This window comes from Salmo trutta, chromosome 26 (assembly GCF_901001165.1).
Source record: "Salmo trutta chromosome 26, fSalTru1.1, whole genome shotgun sequence".
Taxonomy (NCBI): Eukaryota; Metazoa; Chordata; class Actinopteri; order Salmoniformes; family Salmonidae; genus Salmo; species Salmo trutta.
The window spans coordinates 22,006,753-22,027,139 of NC_042982.1; the positions used below are offsets into that span (position 1 = coordinate 22,006,753).

General features: G+C 41.6%; 1 protein-coding gene across 3 annotated transcripts in view; it reads left to right on the forward strand.

The window, feature by feature from the left end:
* The first annotated feature begins 6,828 nt into the window (after nt 1-6,828).
* LOC115163432 (membrane-associated phosphatidylinositol transfer protein 3) overlaps nt 6,829-20,387 on the forward strand; it is a 170,990-nt gene continuing 157,431 nt past the window's right edge. For all 3 annotated transcript variants that reach the window (XM_029715287.1, XM_029715288.1, XM_029715289.1), the window contains exon 1: nt 6,829-7,142. In XM_029715287.1, coding sequence (XP_029571147.1) covers nt 7,118-7,142 — 25 coding nt within the window. In that variant the 5' untranslated portion in view covers nt 6,829-7,117. The remainder of the gene's footprint in view (nt 7,143-20,387) is intronic.

Sequence of the window (20,387 nt, forward strand, 5' to 3'; positions counted from 1 at the left end):
TCCACAGGTACACCTCAAATTGACTCAAATTATGTCAATTAGCCTATCAGAAGCTTCTAAAGCCATGACATCATTTTCTGGAATTTTCCAAGCTTTTTAAAGGCACAGTCAATTTTGAGTATGTAAACTTCTGACCCACTGGAATTGCGAAATAATCTGTCTGTAAACAATTGTTGGGAAAATGACTTGTGTCATGTAGAAAGTAGATGTCCTAACCAACTTACCAAAACTATAGTTTGTTAACAAGAAATTTGTGGAGTGGTTGAAAAACGAGTTTTAATGACTCCAACCTAAGTGTATGTAAACTTCCCACTTCAACTGTATCTGCGGTTGGTTGTTCCTTAAGTCATCTCAACAGATTTATTTACTACCCAGTTAGTCCCTGAATGCCACCGTGTGTAGGAGGATGGATTATTCACTTGGCCCAGGGCTACACAACTCTTCCTCAAACACAGTGCTCTTTGCTTATTCAAACATTGTTTGACTAGTTGTGAGGTGCGTGTGAGTGCATATTTAAAATAATTCTTAATTTGGTGCAATGCAGAGAATCCCCCTTGTCTCTATGAGCATACTGAATGCATTTGAGTGTGATAGATCAGAAACGCATCATATTCAGACATTTCAAAGAGAGGCAGATGTAATTGAATAATACGGCAAATGTTCTTAACGGTACCAAAGGACAGATACTCAGGTCTGGCATTTGGAGATGCCTCTCTCTCCTCTCACCATATCTGTGTGTGTATGAATTGTTGCAAAAAAAGTGAGCTAAGAAAACCAGCCCAAGGGAGAACTACTATTGTTGCCTCGTTACTTTTAGAGAGTGAGAGATGACAGGAGATAAAATCATACGCCATCCTCTTGAGCTATGCATCTGAATTTTGTATGTTCAGAAAAAAACAACTCATATTTTTCAGTTTGTTGGGAAGGGAAGTTTCAGGGGGACCAGTCCAATTGCTTCAGTATCAAGGGACAGATGGGGGGAAATGCCACGTCAATTAGCCTGCTATTCTCACTCATCAGAGTAACCTCTCTATCAGTCAGATGTTGGTAATAAGCTGCCCATACCAGTCAGTGTGTGTTGTTGTCCCTGATGTGTGCTCCCTCTCTCTGTCTCGTTTAAAAGACTGAACAAGAACAAACTTGTATTTTTGGGATGTGCACTCTTGTAAGACTTTTTTTGGTAAGCACACAAGCTTATATACAACTTTATCTTTTTGTTTGGTTCAGGGACTTCATTCATGTTTTCTTCTGCTCCCAGTCTGTCAGAGGAGCTTATGTCCGAGGCCCTGGCTGACGTTGCACCAGGATGTCTGTGAGGAGTATGCAGAGGCTGTCTTCACCTCCGAGTTCCATCAGCCAATCACATCCCCTCCTGCTTCAGTTCCACCATTAGACAGTCAATAGACCTCTTCCTCTTCGTGAACATTGGGCGAGTTCGGTTTGCATCGCCCGGTGTACTGCGTAGGTGGATATTTCAATTCAGCACCAACAGAATTGTCAAAAATGTGGTAACTCCACCCACCTGGGCCACCGGGCGATGTAGAACGAGCTTGCCTACTCTTCAGTGTTTAGCCAGCTAATGAGATTTCAGTTTTGACTGGGTTAATGTTTATATATGTATCTATGTGTGTTAAATACAGCGTGATGCATCGGTTTTACTAAAACGATGAAAGAACTATGTAAAACAAGTTCATTTTTGGGGGGAAAAACATCCTGATTGCATTGATGTGACAACATTCAGAATATATTCAGAATATAATGGAACTAAAGCAATGCAGATTATTCCTATTTGGCAGGTTCAATTCTGTAGTTCTTCCAGAGGGATGGGTGAATTTCACTGGGAAAGTTGGTTTTGATAAGCTTAGAGAGAACATTACGACATTACAGAGAGTCTCCTCTCTTTCCAGATATTAACCTCTCCCACAGGATTACTCACGCTTTCCATTTCCACATTGAAACATGGAAGTAAATTAATTGTTTGGGGAATTAACAATAGGGGTACAGCAAGCCAAGGGCACCATTCATTGGTTAATAGAAAATCCAGATAGCATATTGCATTCATTGAAATTGTGTGATTCACTTGCCATGGCATGCACCAAATACTGTATGTTTGCCAAATGAGTGATTTCAATTCAATAAGAATGCATATATCATGAGTGCACATTGGATGAGGGAGCCTTTACTGGTGTGGCGGATGTTCTCAGGCCCTGGAGAGAGACTTGAAAGCAGCTGTGAAGGAGGAGAGAGACACATCCAGATGTTGAGTTGGCCCCGAGCGGACCTGACTGTGACAGGGGACAGAGAGGGACTGAGTGAATTAGCTCAATCTGAATCAGACCCTCTTTCTCCCCGCCAACTGTGTTTTGTGTGGGTGTCAGAATACATGCAGGGTTATGCACGTACACATGACTCACTCTCACAGTTCTGTTTCGTCCCAGAGTTCGACACAAATTGGAACCTAGGAGCAATCGCATCCTTATAAGGAGTTTTTGAATTGAAGAATACTTGAAATTGAAAAATATATTGTTCGTCTGTGAGAGTCAGGGTGGCTAATTTCAAATTATTTTTCATTTTCATGGTGCTGAATGCTGTCTATTGATACTTTGGTTTTGAATGTGTCACCTCCTGCTCCAGACAGCCAACACAGACTCAACACAGAAATGTATTTTCAACACAATTAACAAACAGAACAGCAAGATCTGTCTATGATCTATTCTGATTTGTTTTGCACATAACACAGAACACAATGAAATTGGTTTTGTGGTGCTTTGATATATTTTCTTTTTGGGATGTTTTATGACACATTCATAGCAGACTGTTTTATACTGATGCCCAAAGTTTATTTTGTAATACCTTTTTCTGGTACAATATGTAAAGGTTGTTTTATTTTGTCAAAATGAGGTATTGATAACCTTGATAATCTTAATGATATTAGTATTATAACATCATTTTTAATGAGATGTATCTTGCTTTATCAATACAGCCATCAGATATAGAGCTGTGTCTCCTTTTCCACTGTTCTAATGGTGAAAAGGGCCTGTCCCTACAGTATGTTAGCCAGCATAATTATCCTTGTCAAAGACAGAATTCATGTGACCGTGAGTATTGACTAGTAGTCATGGTAATATGAATTATGTGGTACACACAGTGACGTATTTTGAGGCAACGATGCCCATTCAGGCTGGATAGAATCATTTTAGGTTCCCCTCAGGGACAGTTCAGCTAATGGCTGGCACTTTTCACAATTCTTAGAAAATTGGATATGATCTTCAACCAAGTGAGACAAATGTTCTCTCTATAGTACCCATATGGACATATTTAGCTATTTACAGAACCAGCGATATTCTCCTTCTCTGAACAACTACTGAAGAGATTGTAGTAGTTAGATCTATGCTCTGGGTGTTGATATGAGAGAGGAATGCAGCTGCTCCAGTTGAGAAATTGACCAGTACAGTATGTGCCCTCCCTGGGCAGTAATCTCCCTGATGTCATCAGATAGTCTGACCTATAAATTCTCTGCTTCAGAAACGAGAGAGAAACAACCTTGTTTCCCCCACAACGCAGTGGGTAATCTTATAGCATTGGCAGCTATCAAATGTGAAACACTTATCCTTGCTGTGTCATGACTCATGGTTAGTAGAATTAAGATGTATTGAAAGCTAAGTCTTTGTGTGGATAGCTAAAAGGCAAAAGGTCCAGAGTCTTATTTCAGACTTGAGGTGCAAAGTTCATTGTTGTTAGTAGATGATTTGCACATGGGGTCATCTCTTGGCTGCTTTTCTGCTAGAACCCACTGGCCCCCACTCTGGAGCAACCCCATGTCTCTTGTGACAGACTGGTAGATCAATGGAACAAATCCATTAGTGCAGAAAGACAATTGGTTCTGGGTGCTGAGATCAGGTGCTTTCTCAGGTATCTGGATACGTGGATATACACTGAGTGTACATAACATTAGACACAGCTTCCTAATATTGAGTTGCACCCCTTTATGCCCTCAGAACAGCCTCAATTCGTTGGAGCATATACTGTACAAGGTGTTGAAAGCGTTCCACAGGGATGCTGGCCCATGCTGACTCCATTGCTTCCCACAATTGTGCCAAGTTGGCTGGATGTCCTTTGGGTGGTGGACCATTCTTGAACTGTTGAGCGGGAAAACCCCAGCATTATTGCAGTTCTTGACATACCTAAACTGATGCGCCTGGCACCTACTACCATACCCTGTTCAAAGGCGTTAAATATTTTGTCTTGCCCATTAACCCTTTGAATGGCACACACACACAATCCATTTCTCAGTTGTCTAGAGGCTTAAAAAACCTTCTTTAACCTGTCTCCTGCCCTTCATCTACACTGAATGAAGTGGCTTTAACAGGTTCATCAATAAGGGATCATAGCTTTCATCTGGATTCACCTGGTCAGTCTATGTCATGGAAAGGTGTTCCTAATGTTTTGTACACTCAGTGTACACTACATGACCAAAAGTATGTGGACACCTGCTCGCTGAACATCTCATTCCAAAATCATGGGCATTAATATGGAGTTGGTCCCCCTTTGCTGCTTTAACAGCCACCACTCTTCTGGGAAGGAATTCATGTTGTAATATTGCTGCTGGGACATGCTTCCATTCAGCCACAAGAGCATTCGTGAGGTTAGGCACTGATGTTGGGTGATTAATGTAATCATGTATTTATACTTGTTTTTGAATAAACTGTTTTTTTATGATTGGGAGGGGGGGGGGGCAGCTCAAAGTAGAGCCTGAGGTAAACTTGGCACACTGCCTTGGCATAGGATGAGATTGCTTCTAAAGAAAAAAGTTATTCTGCCTAAATTGAATTACCTTTTTTTTTCTTGTGAGTGAGGCCATTGGGTGTAATCAATGCTATCTCTCGCTGTCTTCCTGGCCCTGCAGGCTGTTTTCTTTTACTCTCCTGCTAGAATCACAATACAGTGTCTTGAGCCAGAAGTATTTTGCCATTGGTCATCCTGACTGGTTCAAATAGCCTGGGCCCTCATGGGGTTGGGTAATATAGCGTGGCCGTGGCCAGGCCATTACTCAGATTGGAGGGAGATGGCTCAGCCTCAGGCATTTGGCTCCATCGATAGTCATTAAATGGCACCAGGGTGCAGAGCTGCAGATAGAGTGATGCTGGTGCTGCTCTGATCCCACACTATGACCTGTTGTGTGGTCATGTGTTAACTAGAGGACAGAACGAGGCACTGCTCTCCCATGTTTCCCACTGCCCTTGGTAGATGGTTCAGGTTGGGAATCTACAATGAGTTGTTCAGGTTGTATTCAGTTGGGAATCTACAATGAGATCTTCAGGTTGTATTCAGTTGGGAATCTACAATGAGATCTTCAGGTTGGGAATCTACAATGAGATCTTCAGGTTGGGAATCTACTTTGAGTTTTCGTGTTATAGTACAATATCTTGTTTTCTGTTGAAAGGGTTAGGAACATGCGTGTCCTTTGGTAATAGGATTTCTATACATGTAGGGGTGAATATGATACTATGTTTATCTGAATGGGCTCTTCACATATAGACAGCGGGTGTCATAGTTTCAGCATATTCAAAGTGGTCTACTCTAAATGAATAGATTTGGTTTGATAGATATAATCATTTAGATCACTGTCACATCTATCAAATAATGAGATATATTCATTTAGATCACTGTCATATCTCATTATTTGATAGATATGACAGTGATCTAAATTAATATAGCGTATTGTTTGATAGATGTGACAGCCTGTTGTGAGAGTTAGCCCAAGTTTTTTGACAATGTCAGAGTACGGAAATCTATAAAACATCATCGATTAGGCACTAAATGTCTGAAGCCAGCCAGCCAGCCAGCCAGCCAGCCCCTGTGCTGTGTTTCTACAGTTCACATACAATAGGCTACACCCCTAACAGTAATGCAGCCATGAACTTATCTGATTATCCATGTGTCTAATAACAGTTTGACAGAATCCGAAATGGCACCCTTTGCCCTTATAGTGCACTACTTTTGACCAGACTAGGGCAAAATTGCACTATGGTGCACACTATGGTGCACACTATGGTGCACTTTGTAGGGAATAGGGTGCCATTTGGGATTCAGCCATTAATGCATGCATCTGATCCATGTGGCTAGTTTCTCACAAATGCAACAGTCCACTCCGCACAAAGCCTAAGATGTGATGTGAGCTGTCTGTGGACCATGAGGAATGTGCTGCGATGCTATGCTGTTGAAGTCTGGTTCCAGTATGTTTTATAGCTGGGTCTCTGACCTAACATTGTGGAGGAGCCAAGGCTGCAGGAAATAAAACTAGCGTGATGACAAGGTGAGATTAGGTCCTCGCCCTTTAGGCCCCCATCTGTGGCTTGGAGACAGTCATTATCATCATCATGTCTTTTAGGTCAATAAAGAGCCTGTGTCAAGCTATTTGTCAAGTCTGCTGCGTGCAGCCTACTTATGGTTCAACATACTGAAACATTAACCTGTCTGTTGTTTATAGGCTATCTTTATTATTGTACTCTACAATCATAACAGTTGTAACTACCTAATTGAATAGCTAGGAGTGCGATTTTGTAGATGTGTCGTTTTCCAATTGGGCTATATTTATTTCTAGACCTCACGTCAACTAGACCTCACGTCAATGGTTAGAAATGCATCCCACGCAATTCAGTTTGCATCAATGTGTCACTGTCGACTAATTTATTTTATTGGAATCCCAACTGCAGGAGGCAGAGCCAATTCATACAACGGACGCCCTTGGGTGGCACACCAGCGAGCCACTGGAGGCAGTCTAACACTGGTCCTTGTACCAGTTCTACTGATGTGACGATAGTGGAGGGGAGGGCAGTAGCAAAGTCTGCACAGATACAAAAACTGAAAGTGTGTTCAGTACAAGAGGCAGATCCACTGGATGTGGGTCTTGTCACCGATGAGCCAGAGGATCTCAGCTGCAGAATTCAAGACGAGAGAAAAAGCGCAACCTCACTGCCTCAGGGCTACCTATCTTCTGCCTGGCTGGCGTCAAGGTGCGGAGACGAGGGAGGGAGCGCCCACTCGGTTAAAACTATCTAACAAAATTACATCCCGGTGACTCCGCACCTACCTTGGTAGAGACATAGAGGTTGGGATGGCGAAGGAAACGAGAGGGAAAGGTAAGGTGCTCGGTTCAATATTTTTTTTATATAGCCTACCATGTCTCCTCCGGTGTAAAAGCTTATGAGGTTATCAGGTCGCATAAGTCAACGTCTCAACCTAAATCATGTAAAACGATGCATGCGCGCAATAGCCCACTGGCTCTTCTTGACAATCTGTTGGAATGCGTGATGTTACCGTTCATTAGTCTATCCGAATAAAAAGCAACCCGTGTCCTCTGAGATGTTTGTCAAACGGTGTGAAGTGTTTTGTCGATGTTGTCTGAGTACGTTTATTGTAAATTATTTTGACACATTTAAGGTGTGATTCCGTCATCCTGACCATTAACGACGTGAAAAAGCGCGCGCCAAACTTAGATTTGGACCTCGTTAATCACATATATTGAGCATATCAAATGATTTGGGTAAACCCTTTTCAGTTCCTGAGACTCAAACGCTCATCAATCTTTGTTGACAAGCCTGTTCCTAGGCCGTCATTGAAAATACGAATTTGTTCTTAACTGACTTGCCTAGTTAAATAAAGGTAAAATAAAAATAAATAAAAAACAAGCATGCATTCAAGGAAAATTATATTGTTAGTGGATAGGCTATTATTAGTAGGCAATTAGTTGGACTATTGTTGTCCACACAAATATTTAACAGTATGAATTTGTGTATTATAAAAGTAAAACTGGACTTTCCACAAGTAAAACTGGACACACGAGTTGATACGCAGGTCGACGTTTATTGTCATGAGTCTTGTCCTGGAGGCAGAACCGAGCGAGTTCCTCTTAGATAGGCCAGCTGCAAAGTCAAAATTGGCTATATTGTAAAAATGTATGAAAACAAAAAATAGCCTTTTGGGCTTATTTTAAGGTTAGGCATTAGGGTTAGCATTGCGGTTAGGGTTATGTTTAAAATGAGATTCTATGACTTTATGGTTGTGCCAGCTAGTGACCACTGCAGAGCTGCCTCCAGAACAAGATTCATTATGAAAAACGCTAACATGCAGGTGATACAGTTAAATTAATGTTGTAATGAAGGTGTTATAACTGTTTTAACTGCAGTTTCATTATACCTGGTTGATATCCAGTTGATCACCATGGGGTTCAATAACTTACTGACAGGGACGGACTGGGACCAGAAATCGACCCTGGCATCGACCCTGCCAGATGGCCAGTCCACCCCTGTTTACTAAAACACCAATGCACACATTGATACAATTGAAAGGAATACAGTGTATCAAGGCCACTACATAGCATTCCCCAGGGAGATGTGTTCTGTTGATTATGGAAATTGATAGTCTATTCTTCATAATTCAGTGCATTTAATGAAATATGAAAAGTTCAGTGTAGACTACATTTGGTTCACCTTTATAATGAAATTCAGCATTCCACCTTCTAAATCACCTTCCATTGCACCTTGATAAGTCTTATGGTAGGTGAGGAAGAAGGTGGCAAGGGGCAATGGAAGATGATTGAGATGGTGGAATCCTAAATAAATGTTGCTGTTGAATGAATGTGTTTGAGGTATAGGTAAAAACATGACTATGTGTGAAGTACATGGGCCCATCTTTGGTCTAATGAATTGAATTAGATAACGATCACATGACAGATTGTGTGCTGTCCAGTGCTATAGTGACTTCCTCAACAACAACACATGAAGCAATGGGCTTTGGACAGCGTGGGTTGTGTCACAAAAGGCACCCAATTCCCTAAATAGTGCACTACGTTTGACCAGGGCCACTGGGGATCTGGTCAAAAGTAGTACACTATGTAGGGAATATAGGGTGTAGGCCTATATTGGGATGTAGACCCTGTCTGATTTTGTCCAACTTTCTTGAAAGTAGAGTGATAAAAGATTGATGAGCAACTGGTGAGTTTTCTTTAGAGTGACCCAGTCAGACCCATCCTAGTTTTGTATTCATCATAACGCTTTCTCTGACGGTGTTAGCTATGCTTTTTGAATTGATTTAATATTTCATGACTGTTCCATTATATATTTAACCTTGACTCGACTCTGGAGACGTGACGTAAATTGGTCATATTCGTGAGCTGAATGATAATAAAATACCCATTGTAGGTCTTTATTATCCAGTTTCAGTAAGTCAAGCAGTATTCAAATTATGCATGACTCTTGGTGGTGCCCAATGTCTCTTTTCGTTGTGCCCAACAATGATGATTTTGTTATAGGGGTGCAATGATTTGTTATGGAGGTAATTAAAACCATGAAGTCAAGGTCACATAAGTTATTGAGGTTAGTCTCATTTGTCTTATACAGTCACTGCTGGTTGGCTGATGATTGAACTGTAATCTCAGGAACTGAACACCAGAGACAGAATTAAATTGCATACAATAAGGCCAAGTTATGGTCTTACTACTTAGTCTCGTTCACCCAGCCGGCTCTCTCTCGCAGTTGAGCCTGGGGACGAGGTTACTTTTTACCAGGCTTTCCAATAATGGAATTTAGGTAGAACTGAAATGAGTTTTATAATGAAAACAATACAATTTTAAGAATCTCCCTCACCACCTGCCTTACAGGAGGGACGCTAATGTCCTACCTGGCGGGTACAATAAGTACACAACAGCTATGAGATGTGATCCTATAAATACCAACATCAACAAAACATGTAGGGAGACTACCCAATGCACTTGAATAAAACATTTTTCTAGAGTAACATGCGCTTATGCCACTGGCTGCTGACTGAAACACAGTGTGTGTGTGTCCCAAATGACTCTCTATTCCCTTTATAGTGCACTACCTTTGACCAGGGCTCTGACCAAAAGAATAGGGTGCCATTTGGGACACACATGAACAGTATGTTTTGAACCAGCCCAGGTGTTAGGAGAGGGAGCTCAGCTCTGTATAGTAGAACCCTATCCAGATCACATGCCAGCCATGTCGCAATTGCATCTGCTAATTTACTGATTCAGCTCAATTAGCAGTTGATTCAATGAGTAAAGAGAGATGCAACAGAAGGGAGAGAGACAGATAGAGAGACAGACATAGAGAGAGACAGACAGATAGATTATTTCAAGACCTCATAACCCACTGGGCAAAAACTTATTGATTCGACGTTGTTTCCACGTCATTTCAACAGCAAAAAATCTATGTGATGTTGTTGCATCAACGTGGAAAACTGATTGAATTTGCAACAAGCCACAACTTTTAACCTAAATACAATGACATGGTGAAATGTTTTGTTGATTTGCATTAAATTGACATTAGTTGACACAACCAAAATGAAATCAAAACTAGACGTTGAAATGACGTTTGTGCCCAGTGGGAAACTTGTTCTTAGAAGGTTAATATAGTCCTCAGTACATTGTAGCAGGAAGCTTTTCATTCTGTCACCAGTTGTGCAGTGCAGATTATTCATGATATGCTGCAATATGATTGAGAGGAAAGCATTGCTCCCCAGTTTATAATCGACAATAGATTTCCTTGAAACTAACAGACTAATTGAATTGTAAGTAGCTGAAACTGCAGTCCTTTTTTCAGTTTGTCATAATAGTCACAATATGATGTGAGTGATTATCCCTCGCTGAGCTAATGGCAAATCTATGGCCACGGCCATCATTCCAGCCTTGGTCGCTGTTCTGCTCATGAAGTTCATTTGAACCCTGCAATGCTTGAACACACTGGTACAAGATTGATGGCAAACTGCAATATGTAAGGGTTACTGTTCCTACCTCCATATCTCCATGATCTATTTTCTTTCAATATTGTTGCACGTTTGACTGCAGTGTGTAATCTCTGTGTCATTGTGGTTTGTAGATAGGACATCTTTTCTCCTTTTACTTTCTTTACAGTAAAACAACTTGGCCTAGATATAGACTTTATTGTAATCTTTCTTATATTCACACACGTTCTTCTTATCTGCTTCATCGTTACTTGAGATCTGCTCTGAGTGGATCTGTAGCTTTTTTTAGTTTGTCTCTTAGGATTCTGCCACATACCCTTTTCCTCTTTTCTCTATAGAAAGTCTTTCATTACCAAAAGGCAGCTGGGGATAAGTAAGGAAATTGCATTTTTGATAAGAGGAGATGGGAACATCCGTTTTAGCAGAGGCTCTACCAAACATTCCATATCATATGTACTTGGAACATGATGATACAGTATTTCTGTTTCAGCTTGTCCTAAAAACATGATCTCCTCATTGAAGTGAAGAACATCAGGGGTTTAGGGGTTACATGCGGTCTTTCACTCTTCAATTTCCACTTGATCAAAACCCTAGGTTGGAGACAGAAGTAGACTTCAGGCATGTACAGTGTCCTTTTAGTTGTTTTTTTGGCTCTGTACTCCAGCATTTTGAATTTGAAATGAAGATGCATTTTTGGGGGGGTATGATATTTGTCCGTCTGTAATGTTCTCACTCATCATTATCCACGATTCATTCAAGACTATCTGTAATTATAGTACCATCCACATTAATGTAATAGTGTTTAGAAACATATTCTATTCTTATTTACAATAAAAGTGACTCCAAAATGTCACAATATATAATTTACCATTCATTTTGTTTGGGTACAGAATAATCTGAAACACAACCAAAACAAACAGCAAATGCATCCAACATGTTTGTAGAGTCATAATGTCACGTCCTGACCATAGAGAGCTCTTATTTTCTATGGTAGAGTAGGTCAGGGCGTGACTGGGGGGGGGTTTATCTAGTTTATTTAGTTCTATGTTGTTTGGTTCTAGTTTCTGTTTTTCTATGTTGGTTTTTTTGGATGATCCCCAATTAGAGGCAGCTGGTCACCGTTGTCTCTAATTGGGGATCATATTTAAGTAGTTGTTTTTCCCACCTGTGTTTACCTGTGTTTGTGGGAGATTATTTTTGAGTTAGTGCATGTTGCACCTCTGTCGTCACGGTTTGTGTTTTGTTTATAGTGTATTGTTTTGTCTTGCAAAGTTTCACATTCGAATAAAAGATGTGGAACGATCCTCACGCTGCGCCTTGGTCCGTTCCTACACACACGCGTGACACATAAACATGATGGAATTGTTGCGTGCTAGGAATATGGGACCTAAAACTTTGACTATTTTAAAACAAATGTTGTGTATGTCAGTAATCAAGTTTTCAAGATACAGTTGAAGTCAGCAGGTAGCCTAGTGATTAGAGCGTTGGACTAGTAACCGAAATGTTACAAGATCGAATCTCCGAGCTGACAAGGTAAAAATCTGTCGTTCTACCCCTAAACAAGACAGTTAACCCACTGATCCTAGGCTGTCATTGAAAATAACAATTTGTTCTTAACTGACTTGCCTAGTTAAATAAAGGTACAATAAAATTTAAAAAGTCGGAAGTTTACATACACTTAGGTTGGAGTCATTAAAACTAGTTTTTCAACCACTCCACAAATTTCTTGTTAACAAACTGCAGTTTTGGCAAGTCGGTTAGGACATCTACTTTGTGCATGACACAAGTCATTTTTCCAACAATTGTTTACAGGCAGATTATTTCATTTATAATTCACTGTATCACAATTCCAGTGGGTCAGAAGTTTACATACGCTAAGTTGACTGTGCCTTTAAACAGCTTGGAAAATTCCAGAAAATGATGTCATGGCGTTAGAAGCTTCTGATAGGCTAATTGACATCATTTCAGTCAATTGGAGGTGTACCTGTGGATGTATTTCAAGGCCTACCATCAAACTCAGTGCCTCTTTGCTTGACATCATGGGAAAATCAAAATAAATCAGCCAAGAACTCAGAAAAAAAATGGTAGACCTCCACAAGTCTGGTTCATCCTTGGGAGAAATGTCCAAACACCTGAAGGTACCACATTCATCTGTACAAACAATAGTACGCAAGTATAAACACCATGGGACCACGCAGCCGTCATACCGTTCAGGAAGGAGACACGTTCTGTCTTCTAGAGATGAACGTACTTTAGTGCGAAAAGTGCAAATCAATCCCAGAACAACAGCAAAGGACCTTGTGAAGATGCTGGAGGAAACAGGTGCAAAAGTATCTATATCCACAGTGAAACGAGTCCTATATCGACATAACCTGAGAGGCCGCTCAGCAAGGAAGAAGCCACTGCTCCAAAACCGCCATAAAAAAGCCAGACTACGGTTTGCAACTGCACATGGGGACAAAGATTGTACTTTTTGGAAAAATGTCCTCTGGTCTGATGAAACAAAAATAGAACTGTTTGGCCATCATGACCATCGTTATGTTTGGAGGAGAAAGGGGGAGGCTTGCAAGCTGAAGAACACCATCCCAACCGTGAAGCACGGGGGTGGCAGCCTCATGTTGTGGGGGTGCTTTGCTGCAGGAGGGATTGGTGCACTTCACAAAATAGATGGCATCATGAGGAAAGAAAATGATGTGGATATATTGAAGCAACATCTCAAGACATCAGTCAGGAAGTTAAAGCTTGGTCGCAAATGGGCCTGCCAAATGGACAATGACCCCAAGCATACTTCCAAAGTTGTGGCAAAATGGCTTAAGGACAACAAAGTCAATCCCATAGAAAATTTGTGGGCAGAACTGAAAAAGCGTGTGCGAGCAAGGAGGCCTACAAACCTGACTCAGTTACACCAGCTCTGACAGGAGGAATGGGCCAAAATTTGCCCAATTTGTTGTGGGAAGCTTGTGAAAGGCTAGCGAAATGTTTGACCCAAGTTAAACAATTTAAAGGCAATGCTACCAAATACTAATTGAGTGTATGTAAACTTCTGACCCACTGGGAATGTGATGAAAGAAATAAAAGCTGAAACTATTATTCTGACATTTCACATTCTTAAAATGAAGTGGTGATCCTAACTGACCTAAGACAGGGAATTTTTACTAGGATTAAATGTCAGGAATTTTGAAAAACGGAGTTTAATTGTATTTGGCTAAGGTGTATGTAAACTTCTGACTTCAACTGTATATAACTTTCAAAATACATAAATACAGCCGGTATGATGCATTTTGCTGTATTTCTGTATTTTGAAAGTCATATATTTTCAAAACTTGATTGCTGACTTGCACATTTTTTTTAAGACAATATCAACAATGCGCAAATTAAACTCATACCTAAAGATAGTTTTTCAAATCAAATCAGATGTTATTTGTCACATGTACTCAATACAACAGGTGTAGACCTCACAGTGAATGCTTACTCACAAGCCCTTAACCAACCATGCAGTTTAAAAAGAATACCTAAAAAAAGTAAGAAATAAAAGTAAGAAATAATAAAATAGCAGCAGTAAAATAACAATAGCGAGGCTATATATAGGGGGTATCGGTACAGAGTCAATGTGGGAGGGCACTGGTTAGTCGAGGTAATATGTACATGTAGGTAGAGTTATTAAAGTGACTGTGCATAGATAATAACAGAGAGTAGCAGCAGCGTAAAGGGTGGGGGAGAATGCAAATAGTCTGGGTAGCCATTTGATTAGATGTTCAGGAGTCTTATGGCTTGGGGGTAGAAGCTGTTTTGAAGCCTCTTGGACCTAGACTTGGCGCTTCGGTACCACTTGCCATGTTAGTTTGTTGGTGATGTCGACACCAAGGAACTTGAAGCTCTCAACATGCTCCACTACAGCTCCGTCGATGAGAATGGGTGTGTGCTTGGTCCTCTTTTCCATTCGGTCCTCTTCTCCACAATCATCTCCTTTGTCTTGATCACGTTGAGGGAGAGGTTGTTGTCCTCTCACCACACGGTCAGGTCTCTGACCTCCTTCCTATAGGCTGTCTTGTCGTTGTCGGTGATCGGGCCTACCACTGTTGTGTCATCATCAAACTTAATATTGGTGTTGGAGTCGTGCCTGGTCGTGCAGTCATGAGTGAACAGGGAGTACAGGAGGGGACTGAGCGTGCACCCCTGAGGGCCCCCCGTGTTGAGGATCAGCGTGGCGGATGTGTTGTTACCTACCCTTACCACCTGGGGGCAGCCCGTCAGGAAATCCAGGATCCAGTTGCAGAGGGAGGTGTTCAGTCCCAGGGTCATTAGCTCAGTGAAGGGCTTTGAGGGCACTATGGTGTTGAACGCTGAGCTGTAGTCTATGAATAGCATTCTCACATAGGTGTTCCTTTTGTCCAGGTGTGAAAGGGCAGTGTGGAGTGCAATAGAGATTGCATTATCTGTGGATCTGTTGGGGCGGTATGCAAATTGGATTGGGTCTAGGGTTTCTGGGATAATGGTGTTGATGTGACCCATGACCAGCCTTTCAAAGCACTTCATGGCTACAGACGTGAGTGCTACGGGTCGGTAGTCATTTAGGCAGGTTACCTTAGTGTTCTTGGTCACAGGCACAATGGTGGTCTGCTTGAAACATGTTGGTATTACAGACTCAGACAGGGAGAGGTTGAACATTTCAGTGAAGACACTTGCCAGTTGGTCCGCGCATGCTCTCAGTACACGTCCTGGTAATCCGCCTGGCCCAGCGGCTTTGTGAATGTTGACCTGTTTAAAGGTCTTACTCACATCGGCTGCGGAGCGCGTGATCACACAGTCATCCAGAACAGCTGATGCCCTCATGTATGTTTCAGTGTTACTTGCCTCGAAGTGAACATAGAAGTAATTTAGCTCGTCTGGTAGGCTTGTGTCACTGGGCAGCTCTCGGCTGTGCTTCCCTTTGCAGTCTGTAATAGTTTTCAAGCCCTGCCACATCCGACGAGTGTAGTACGATTCGATCTTAGTTCTGTATTGATGCTTTGCCTGTTTGATGGTTCGTTGGAGGGCATAGCGGGATTTCTTATAAGCTTCTGGGTTATAGTCCCGCTCCTTGAAAACGGCAGCTCTACCCTTTAGCTCAGTGTGGATGTTTCCTGTAATCCATGGCTTTTGGTTGGGGTATGTACGTACAGTCACTGTGGGGACGACGTCACCGATGCACTTATTGATGAAGCCAGTGACTGATGTGGTGTACTCATCAATGCCATCGGAAGAATCCCAGAACATATTTCAGTCTGTGCTATCAAAACAGTCCTGCAGCTTAGCATCTGCTTCATCTGACCACTTTTTTATTCACCGAGTCACTGGTGCTTCCTGCTTTAGTTTTTGCTTGTAAGCAGGAATCAGGAGGATAGAATTATGGTCAGATTTGCCAAATGGAGGGCGAGGGAGAGCTTTGTACCATTCTCTTTGTGTGCTCTGCATGCATTTTGGGTGGAATTTTCTTTTTTTTATTTCAGAAGTGACATTGTAAATTGAACTGGTCACTGTTGAATTGTTTACATTTTCATTTGATTATTATGTCTGGATCTCAAAGGCTTTTGTCAGTCTGCAGACAAATAAGCACTGAGACAACAGACAGTCCTTGTCATCTGTGATTCCTGTTTGTAACACTACTCAGAAAAACCATTTCACTGTTAAAGTGAAAGTTAAAGAGGAGAGATGGTGATTATCACAGATACAGTATGAGGGTTGAGCAGACAAGCAGCTTTGTCCTCAGAATTCATTTGAAAAATGTAAGCAGTGCAATCAATAACCCAGACAAGCACATTCCCTAGACAACATATTTTTCTGCATGAATGGCTTCGGCTGGCATTTTACCTGTAATGGTCTGAGTGCCGTTCCTTCATTTATTTTCAAGCATACTAAACATAATGAACTCTGCTTATTGATAAGATCCAAATTGACTGCTGCAGAATAATACTCAAGACCAATGATTGCGGTTTAATAAATGTATGTAGATAGTTTTGATAATTCTTCTCTGGCAGCTTTGCTGTGTGATGGGCTGAATGATATTAGTGAGATCCCTCTGTTTTCAGTTTCTCAAACAGCTACCAGCTGCCACCTGACTGGCTGACAGGTGACTGAAACAAGGAAGAAAATGCAGCCTCGTTATTCTTTCTTTTAATTTTGGACTACGTTTGAAACTAAGACTCAAGGAAAGTAAATGACCATTGAATAACCCTGCACTGCGGTGCTAATGACCATCAACATTAGGCAAGCTTTTGGTGTTGTCGGCAATTGCCGGCGCACCTCTTGCAGCTGATCAATTGATGTTATAAAAATCTTTGTATGTAATTATCTTCATTCCTGGAGATGGAATCATGTCCTCATTGAGTAGAGATGATTTATTTATGTGCAGTTGCTGTAACATGTAACTTGAATTAGTCTCAAATTGGCCAACTCCAATTGGGTTTTTCAGTTTCTGCCCAAATGATTGTGTCCTTCCTAATTTGCACAATGATTGGGATTCAGCACAGAGCTAAAAATAGCCCTGTATGAGAGGAGGCAGTGACAGACAGCAGATACACACTCACTCTCTCTCTCTCAATTCTCAATTTCAATTTAAGGGCTTTATTTTCATGGGAAACAGATGTTTACATTTCTTAAGCAAGTGAAATAGAAATAATGAAAAAATAACAGTAAATATTACACTCACAAAAGTTCCAAAAGAATAAAGACATTTCAAATGTCATATTGTCTATATACAGTGTTGTAATGATGTGCAAATAGTTAAAGTACAAAAGGGAAAATAAAAAAATATAAATATGGGTTGTATTTACAATGGTGTTTGTTCTTCACTGGTTACCCATTTCTTGTGGCAACAGGTCACAAATCTTGCTGCTGTGATTGCACACTGTGGTATTTCACCCAGTAGATATGGGAGTTTATCAAAATTTCATTTGTTTTCGAATTCTTTGTGGGTCTGTTAATCTGAGGGAAATATGTGTTTCTAATATGGTCATACATTTGGCAGGAGGTTAGGAAGTGCAGCTCAGTTTTCACCTCATAGCCTGTCTTCTCTTGAGAGCCAGGTCTGCCTTCGGCGGCCTTTCTCAACAGCAAGGCTATGCTCACTGAGTAAAAAATTTCCTTAATTTTGGGTCAGTCACAGTGGTCAGGTATTCTGCCACTGGGTACTCTCTGTTTAGGGCCAAATAGCATTCTAGTTTGCTCAGTTTTATTGTAAATTCTTTCCAATGTGTAAAGTAATTATATTTTTGTTTTCTCATGATTTGGTTGGGTCTAATTGTGTTGCTGTCCTGGACCAGGACCAGCTTGCTTAGGGGACTCTTCTCCAGGTTCATTTCTCTGTAGGTGATGGCTTTGTTATCCAAGGTTTGGAAATCGCTTCCTTTTTGGTGGTTGTAGAATTTAACGTTTCTTTTCTGGATTTTGATAATTAGCGGGTGTTGGCTTAATTCTGCTCTGCATGCATTATTTGCTGTTTTACGTTGCTCACTGAGGATATTTTTGCAGAATTCTGCATGCAGAATCTCAGTTTGGTGTTTGTCCCCTTTTGTGAATTCTTGGTTGGTGAGCGGACCCCAGACCTCACAACCATAAAGGGCAATGGGTTCTATAACTGATTCAAGTATTTTTAGCCAGATCCCAATTGGTATGTCAAATTTTATGTTCCTTTTGATGGCATAGAAGGTCTTTCTTGCCTTGTCTCTCAGCTTGTTCACAGCTTTGTGGAAATACCTGTGGCGCTGATGTTTAGGCCGAGGTATGTATAGTTTTTTTGTGTGCTCTAGGGCAACGGTGTCTAGATGGAATTTGTATTCGTGGTCCTGGCAACTGGACTTTTTTTGGAATACCATTAGTTTTGTCTTACTGAGATTTACTGTCTGACAAAATCTGTGCAGAAGATCTAGGTGCTGCTGTAGGCCTTTCTCTCTCTCGCTCTTTCTCATTCCTCAGAGGGAGAGCTCACTTAGTTTCACAACCCCTCATGTTTGCTAATTCAGTCACTACATTCATTTTTGCCAGATAAATTATAGATATGCCTGGCTGGCTTTCTACCGACAAATTACATTGCCAAACACATTTCAGTTTAAGTGTTACCTTTTTGCTAAGTTTTCACAATTATTGTTTCCATGTATTATTTATGTATCTTTTGCAACCTCATGTAAGCCCTCAAACAGCCCTATTGTCCATGGAATATTTGAGCCATGAAGACATTTGTCATTTTCCAATAACTGACGAGTATCATCTAATGTTACAATCTTATGTGCCATAAGTGAAATCTTAGGTTTGGCCTCTATTCGGCAGTGCTGCCAAGCCCTTCACAGGCAGCAGCACAGTGTTCCCTAAACCCTACTCAGGCGTGTGATAATGCATTCAGCCCCTGACCTCAGTTATTTATTCAAGCATGCAAAGTAGTGTTAATTAGAATTTAATGGCCGTTTGTCATGAGGGTGCACTGGGTTGGCGAGTGCTGCCTGTATACCTAACCGGGAGCCAGAAGCTGGCTAGCTAGCTGGCTGGCTGGCTGGCTGGCTGGCTGGCTGGCTGGCTGACTGGCTGGCTGACTGGCTGGCTGACTGGCTGGCTGACTGGCTGGCGAGCGGGCGAGAGGGAGAGAGGGAGCGGTAGGGAAAGAGGGAGAGATGTTAGAGGAAGGGTTTTTATCACTCCCATATTAGTCTCTCTTAAATATCTTCAAAATGACTTCAATATTGACCACAGATTCTGGTGGTTACTTATCGATAAGGGAATATGTTTAGAGTGATTTAAGATGGCTGTTATGACACTGCCCTGCATCCCCAATGACCCCGCGTGTGTCCCAAATGACCCATTCTGTGTCCCAAATGACCCTGCCCTGCATCCCAAATGACCCAGCCTGCATCCCAAATCCATTAGGGGGTACGTGTTCACACTTCCACTTGCCCCAGCCAACCTCGTCCTCCCCAAGACCTCAGCAACCTTTGCGCACTGGAAGCAACCTTTAGGAGGAAAGAAGAAAACAAGACCAGAAGGGAACAGACAGAAGCGACAGAACAGGACAATACCAAACAAAATAAACAATGGTCAGTCACGTAGACATTCAGGAACAGGGCACACGAGAGAGCGCGTCAGCAACAAGCTCCAACGAAAATAACGTCTCAGAGTCGTTCTCATTAAATTTTGGCAACAACCGTAAGTTTCCAACAATATCAAATGAGTCCGGGGCATGACCGAGAGAGGAGCGACCCCTAGGTAAATCTGGGTCACCTTCCCAGAGCAAACTCTCCCCTTAGAGCTTTCCTTTCCTAACCAACTCTAGCCGCTCTTGTTGCAGCTTGATTTTAGCATGCTCCAAATCCTGTTTAAATGCCAATTATTTTTCATACAGACACCTCACAAGTCCTCAAATGGCAGCTTCATTAAATAGTACCTTCAAAACACCAGTCTCAACGTCAACAGTGAAGAGGCGACTCCGGGATGCTGGCCTTCTAGGCAGAGTTCCTCTGTCCAGCATCTGTGTTCTTTTGCCCATCTTAATCTTTTATTTTTATTGGCCAGTCTGAGATATGGCTTTTTCTTTGCAACTCTGCCTAGAAGGCAAGCATCCCGGAGTCGACTCTTCACTGTTGACATTGAGACTGGTG